Below are 8,144 nucleotides of genomic sequence, written 5' to 3'. Positions count from 1 at the left end.
AAAGTCTGACACTAACAGACTGCCTTGGAGTTGAAACAATTTCTTTTCATAATCCACAGGGTCTGTCTGTCTCTCCACTTGATCTGGTTGCTTGATTTTAAAAAATTGTATAAAGAATTTGAGTCAAAAAAAAAAAAAAGAAGTTCACATTAGAACCTCTCAAATGGAAAAGACGAACTCATTCATCCAGGAAAGAATGAAATTTTCCTGTGTGTAACACATGGTGACCCAATCAGATATGAAAGGGGAAAGGAATGACTCTTCAAAACATTTTCCCTTTCTTAGGAAAGCGAACTTTTCTTCAATGTCTTTTTCAGAGCAACTTTGACATCCTTATTCCTCAAGCTGTAGATTAATGGATTGAGCATGGGTACCACTATGGTGTAAAACAAGGAGGACACTTTCCCCTGGTTCATAGGCAAAAGGGAAGAAGGTTTGAGATACATGAATGCTCCTGACCCAAAAAAAAGAGAAACTGCAATGATGTGGGAGCTGCAGGTGCTGAAGGCTTTAGACCTGCCCTCTGTGGAGCTGATGCGGAGGATACTAGAGAGGATGAGGGCATACGAAATGAAGATGGTGATTGTGGGTACCCCAATATCAATGCCCACAACAATGAAAACTACTAGCTCATTCACATAGGTGCTGGTGCAAGAGCGTTCCAGAAGAGGAAGGATGTCACACATGTAGTGGTTGATAAGGCTGTCAGCACAGAAGGTCAGTCTCACCATGAATGCTGTGTGGGCCATGGCTCCAGAAAATCCCATCACATATACACCTAGCAAAAGGAGTAAGCACACCGGGGGAGACATGGTCACGGTGTACATCAAAGGATTACAGATGGCGACATACCTGTCATATGCCATTGCTGACAGGATGAAGGACTCAGAGACAACAAAGAAAAGAAAGAAAAAGAGCTGAGTCATACACCCAGGGTAGGAGATGATGTTTTTCTTCGAGACAAAACTCACCAGCATTTTGGGGGTGATAACAGTGGAATAGCAGAAATCTATGAAAGACAAGTTGAAGAGGAAAAAGTACATCGGGGTGTGTAAATGAGAGTTCAGCCCTATCAGAGTGATCAAGCCCAGGTTCCCCACTACGGTGACCATGTAGAAACCTAGAAACAGGAAGAAGAGGGGCAGGCGGAGTCCTGGCTGATCTGTCAGGCCTGCGAGGATGAACTCTGGCAAGGAGGCATTCTCAGCTGCCATCCTCAAGACCTCCTGCTGAGACAGAAGCAAGAGAAAGGGGTCATTGTAGGGGGAGACAGAGAACACTGCTGCCCTCCCTGTCACCTCCTGGGGTCTAGAGAATTACATAAGCACAGATTCTGAACTTCTGCAGAGTCTGGTTTCTGGTTCCTGTACAGTAGCAGTCCCACACTACGGTGCCTCAAGGAAGACCTCAAGGAAGGTGAGGCTAGAAAGGACCCCAGAGTACCGGTACAGGGGACTCTCTGGTCTTTAACTCGGTTGTGCTGTTGTGCCCCCTCTAACTCCAGCTTCTTCTGTTCAAGTTTAGAAAGGTGTGCCAGTCTCTGGGAAGAGCTCTCAGAGGCTGAAGCCAGCCTTTTTCCGAGGTGTCCAGCCAATGGTTGTCCTGGCCAGAGCAGAAGGGTGATGGAGTTTTTCTCAGTTTTAGAAATCATTCAAAGCTTCACTCAGATCCAATCACTCACCCTCCTTCAGCTCCAGTGAAGCTGAACCGTGCCTTTTGCTAGCTAGCTCTTATCCTCCTGGCTCAGGGAGGCTGCGGGGCTAACTCAAAGACAGGCTAAAAACAGACACCTCCACTTCCTCTGCAAGTGGGCATGCCAGAACTCACTGTTTGGGAACAACATCTGCAAAGAGCTCTTCCCTAAGGTTCTTCTTAGGCTTTCATGGAAGCGGAGCCGTTGTATTCTAGGTTTGGAGACCTGGGACCTGATTAATGCAGGGAGCCTGAGATTCCCTGGGGGTATACAGCACAACACTGGATATTAACTTTTTTTTTTTTTTTGGCTTTCCGATGGATATTAACTTTTTAAAAAGAAGAACAATTTGCTTATACCTTTGATAATAATTGAATGCACTTTTGGTAACAAAACTATTTGTTGAAGAACTGAGAATTCAACTTAGTTGATGTTTGCCTCACATACACAAAGCCCTCTGGATTTAATACCCAGTTCAACAAAAGCCAGGCTTGATTGTGCTTGTCTGTAATCCTACAGCTGGGAAGTATGAGGCAGGATGAAGAGGAGGAGTGGGAAGGGGAATCCAATGTTTTGCCCATCAACCTAGTGAGTTTGAAGCCAGTCTGGAAGAAGACCCTTTGTCAAATTATGTGTGTTTGTGTGTGGGGTGTGGGGGAGTGTTCATTTAACAACTATTCATTACTATGTAAAGGACTGAAAAAAGTTCACTACACACTACACACTATTTAGTGCATATTAAAAACCCATTTTAATCAGCATTTTATTCTAACCCATCATGATAGAATCTAATACCATGGGGGAGGTGCGTGCCTGTGTGTGCAAACATGTGCGCACACACACAGTGGTGCATTTTTCTTCACCCTTGAATCATATGAGCTGCATTTATCAACCTGACTTTAGATATAAACTAATTTTCCAGATATTAAGCTATGGGAACCACATTAAACCTAGGTCCACCTTTCTCTAAGTGTAATGTCAAACTTACTTTTCATATCTCCCAATGGGAAATAATGAGCTATACAAAGTAAGATCCTTTATTTCAAAATCTGACATGTCTTGGCCATTATGATTTGATATCTGACTAGATATATGATAAGGTTCAGAAAGGGTTAAAATAAAGAGCTGTGCTGGTTCAGATGATGGTGTTCAACAGACTGCTTACTTTTCAGTTCCTCAAGGGAGCTGGAGAACACCAAGCCGTGGCAGAACCCAGCTTGCATCTTTCAGAATTGAGCTTGGTATTAGTGAGTATCGCCATTAGTTATTAAGAGTTTTTCCAAAATTGCTTACCTAGCCAGAGAGAGTGCTGTGGCTTGGCTCCCTCCCCTCTGTCAGACATTCACTGTCCTGGCTCTCTTCCTTTGCTCTTTTCCTAATTTCTCTCCTATGACAGAATTTACCTCCTCAGTGCCCAAGGCTCTCTGAGCCTCATTTGAGTTTAATGGCAGTCCAATCTCACTCTTAGGACCTCATCAATTTAAAGCAGCATTTTAAAATATCATTTTACCCTAGCTGCACAATTAGACAATTACATTTTTCACTTAAAATGTGTGTCCTGTTCCTCCAATGCAAACATAATAACTCAGAATCTTCAGGGGTGAGAGTTTGTAATCAACATTTCTCTTCGAATTCTCCACTTGTTGGCTGTTAGTCTGGGCAGTTAGCCAGGGATCCCTAACCGAATTCTATATTTTCGGAAAAAAAATTAAAATATGGATCTCTAACCTCTGCAGTTACATGGACTTAGAAGTCTAAATGACCTTTAAAGTTAGGCACAGAGTTGGGCATCAGACTTGAAATAGCATCCCAGGTCATGCAGGGGAGATACTTGAATACCATAATAACAATAGAGAAGATGTGACTCCATGGACCATACTGAGCAATGGGAGTGAGCTTGTTAGATTATGCTGAGGGAGATCAGTTAATTTAATTGTGTATTCAATATCCGTGATTTGATGGAAAGCACTTCAGGTGTTTGTAACTTTTAATTCAAATATAATTTATTAATTGAGTAACCCAGCAATAAGATAAGAAATTTGGAACTTTTAGAACAAGTTCTTGGTAAGTGAAACAGAATATCTTTCTATACATTTTTTGGAATATTATAATTTTATGATGTTGACCCTGCCTAATAGCTGTGGTCCCTCTACCCTCTACTTTGAACATTGTACCAAGCCCTAGGTTCCGGCCCCATCACACATTGCTCTGCACTGGACCTATACGTTCCCCCCTCCCCTCTTACTCAACCTATCATTTTTGGTCGAGTGGTTTATAATTGCTATGGCAACAACTATGTCCAGGTATTGCCAAAGAGCATTGTTTCTTGACTGTACCACTTATCTCCTACTTTCTGCCATGGGTCTCGGTAGCTACAAAATGAAATGTATATAATAACACATCAGTCATTCAGATGTTTATGCAAACATGGCATTGTAGTTATTGCCAAATACCAATGAAAGTTAAATGTCCTTCTGTTTTCCTAATGATCCACACATTTTTTTAGTATCTCAAAGATTCCCATTAAGGTAACAAAGACCATATATTTGCATTGACTTTCCCTCCTCGCCCCTTTCACTCATTTTACCCCGGATCTTTCCAAAAAAATGAACTACCTACACCATACCTTTCTGTCTCCAGCATATATTTTTGTGGAAACCCCAGCTAAGATGTTCTTACAATGGTATGGAAGCCGTTCTCAACAAAGTATTAGATTCCATATCTGAGTTGGGAAGCTACTACCTCACCCAGATCAGTTTGATCCCATGCCTCAAAATCAAATAGGAGCAGCTGCATTTATCAGTTACCTGGAATTTCATATTCTAGAGACTGTATCTTGAGCATAACCTCTCAAACATCAGAATGCTGCAGGAACTCATCAAATCGTTATCAGCTTACTAATGGAGACTAACTCAGAAAGTTCTATGCACTTAATCACCAAGCATCCAACACCTCTGCTCATGATTATTACTGTCATTGAGTCATTCTGTTCATTGTAATAGTGGATCCCTCCATGAACTGATGGAAGTCAAGTAAACTCGTTAATTTTTTACCATTAGGAATAAATGTAAAATATGACTTGCTGGTACAGATGTTCCGTAATGATGTAATGACTGATTTTCAATCTCCCCATCTGCAAAATAGGATAAAGGTGATAATTGTTAGGTGTTGTGAGGGCCAAATTAGATCAAGAAAATGGAAGAGCTCAGCATAGTGGCTGGTGCATGGATAAATGTTCCTGCTAAATGTTCTAAATATATGCAGAAACAAAAATAAAATGTATATAATTTAGGGGTGGAATGAGAGAGAATAAGTCTTGCTGAAAGTTATGTGGCTTGAAAGAGGTAATCGGGAGCTGAGGAGAAAAAAGGAAAAATGAGGGATATCTGAGGAGCTTTGAAGCAGTGTTTGTTTCCTCAATGCTTTACCCAGTAAATAAGCTTCCACTCATTCGAGCAAACATAATTCAACTCAATGGGTCAATATAAGGACATCAAATTAGGATGAGGGTTTCTGGGAAGAAGAAACGTTTCAGCAGAGAAGAGGGATGAGGGAAGGAGTAAAAGCTCAGGATATACTTATGAAATTATCAAAGAATGAAAACAAGATGAAAAGAAAAAAATCTCCAGCTAAACTCATCTCTCCCATATAGCTGAATCCTCAGACAGTATCATGGTCCTTCACTGTTTTATTCTCTCCTTGTTTCCTACCCCACCATCAAGACCATATTTCCCAAAACTCCATGTTCAATCATACCACAAATCCTAAATCATGAAATCAAGTAAGATCTCCCTTCTAAGCCTCACGTCTTCTTTTTTATGTATCTACTTTTAGGTTCAACAAAAGTTCTTCAAGCCCTCACAGGTTAAGTGTGTGCTCTGCCTTCCACCCTCTGTCCATATCAGTTCTCTGGAAGGTTCTCACAAACCTATCAACACATTCTTACTTGACCTGGACCAGCAGGTCATTCGTCACTGATACGTTCCTGAGAGGGAAACATAGGGAACAAGATTTAAAGAGAAGAATAAGACAGGAAAATTTGAGATCGGGAAGTTTTGTACGAGCTGATGCAGCCACATTTAATAAGAAGTACAGTATCTTATATGCAGTTTGTAGGGGAAAATGTTGCACACAGAGAACACAGGATATCACACATGCACTACCGACCAGGTGCGCAACAACCTTAGGACTGATAACCTGCAAAGGGCTAAGGAAAGTCAAGCTCCCATGATCCAAAACCTCAGTTCCCCAGAGGCCCTGGCCTTAGGCCATTACCAGATTTTCCAAACATGCTTCTAATTTTAGACAGGAAACTAAGTTCTTTCTCCATACATTTAAGCCGCAGAAAAACACTAGGCCAGCCTGGCTCCCAATAATCTTAAGGCCTGTTGGAAGTCATTCGCATTCCACACCCTGTTGTAGTCATTTTTGTCTAGTACAGCTGCTTGTACTCCATTTATCAAGCTAGTTGAAACTCTTGTATCAGTCATGGGTGTTAGGTATGAGTGATGGATGATGTTTGTATGAATATCATTGCTCACTGTGATATACATTCAGGACAGATTGGAGAGATGCTTCAGTGGTTAAGAGTACTGACTGCCCTGACAAAAGCCTGGAGTTCGATTTCCAGCACACACATGATAGCTCACAAGCATGTGTCACTATAGTCCCAAGGAATTTAATACTCTCTTCTTATCTCCATCAGCACCAGGCATGTTTATGGTGTACATGCATACATGTAGGAAAAACAAATACTTTTAAAATGTTTCAATGAAATTTCTTTCAGTAAGCTCTTAGTAACAAGAGACCTGGAGTGTAAACCTTACACTTAGAAATATGTCACTGTCCTGGTAATTGCAATAAATCCCAATTCTGCTCTCAGCCTCATTGTTGTTAACTCACAATTAAAGAAAATAAACTATTATTATGAGTCAGAAATGAGCCCCATAGGAAAGGATTCCTTGGAGTACAGACAGCCCACTCAGACTTCATTAAAAGTTGACATTTTTCCTGGTACCGCAGAGGATTCTTCTTGGGATGACAGAACCAGCAAGCAAAGTGCTTCTGGATTTATGTCACTTTGAAGTCTGTTGCCATGGGAACTATGTCTCCAAATCCGCTCAACAGGGGACTCACTAAAGTCATGTTCCCTAAGGAGCAGATGAAGCCCAAGCAGAAAGCAGTGTAGGAAGAACTATTCTTAACCGTCCCTTTTGTTGCAGATCGCTCTTCTTTCAAGAACAGGGATTGCTGTACAATGCATCCTTATTTACTTCTATTTTTCTATTCCATTCTGTTGTGTCATTATCTATATGATGCATGGAAAGGTAACCCAACATCTCTGAAGCATGGAAAGGTAACCCAACATCTCTGAAGCATATGCATTAACTTCTAGTCTGAGAAAGTCACCTCAAGAATATAAATCCCCACACAACAAGGGTGATCACAGAAGGTTTCCTAAGCCACTGAACTTCCCAGAGTGTAAAGATAGCAAGAAGTCTGCTTTGGCTCCAGATAGCAAATTATGAGAAGCTGTATGTCAGTTACTGTTGCTTTCCCAGTTTCTGTTTACTTTTATTGTCTTCCACTCCTTAAAGCACCAGTCTATGCATCATAGTTGTGATGCATATGTAAAATAAAAAGATAAAATCATCTGACGGATTCAAGAACACTAACAATTAGAATTCATTTATTTTATAAGCTGACTGTGTGTTGGGTGGGAACTATAGTGAGTCCTTTACATATATTACTTCAGAGAGTTTGTTATAATAATATTACGTAGATTCTATTGTTGCCCTGCTCTGCACAAGAACAGTTCTAGGAGCCAAAGATGTCCAGCTTTTCAGTTTAGAATGTCATTTGCTGTGGTGGAGAAGCCATAGTATTTTCTGCAATCACAGTTATGAGAGAAAAATAAAGCCAGAGCGTAAAAGTTAACTGTTAGAAGTGACTAAATCCTCAATTCCAGAAGCTACAATAAATGCAGTCACAAAGAGAGAGAAAACAGAACGTAGATTCAACTCCCAGGTGTTCAAAGTAAATCCATGAGCATATAAAAAAAATCCAATATACACAAAGACCCAACACACAAACGATGGTGTTAGAAGAAATTAAAAGGCTAACCATGTTGATTTGATCATTACCAATCAAATATATAAATTAAGTCATAATATTTAATTATAAATTATATATAATAATAAATATATAATGTTACATTTAATATAACCTCAAAAATTATAAATACCACACATTAAATTTTTAATTTGAACAGTGAAATTTTAAAAGGCTCTTAGTAAAGGCATTTGGAGAAAATATTAAGACATATATTAGAAGGGATTACAGAAGCCACAGGCTGACCTAAGTGTGGGAAAAAATAAACACACATTACACAAGAGGAGACAGAAACTGTGGCTTTAATGGACAGTTCATACTGTGGTCACACAACATCCCT

General features: G+C 40.2%; 1 protein-coding gene across 1 annotated transcript; it reads right to left on the bottom strand.

The window, feature by feature from the left end:
* Positions 1 to 281: 281 nt before the first annotated feature.
* LOC101996656 (olfactory receptor 145) lies at positions 282 to 1,214 on the bottom strand. Its single transcript, XM_005347063.2, has one exon. It carries the CDS (start codon positions 1,212 to 1,214, stop codon positions 282 to 284), a length of 933 nt encoding a protein of 310 aa, XP_005347120.1.
* Between the last annotated feature and the right edge of the window lie 6,930 nt (positions 1,215 to 8,144).

Source organism: Microtus ochrogaster, chromosome 5, assembly GCF_000317375.1.
Source record: "Microtus ochrogaster isolate Prairie Vole_2 chromosome 5, MicOch1.0, whole genome shotgun sequence".
NCBI lineage: Eukaryota > Metazoa > Chordata > Mammalia > Rodentia > Cricetidae > Microtus > Microtus ochrogaster.
This window is presented reverse-complemented; position numbering and strand designations above follow the sequence as displayed.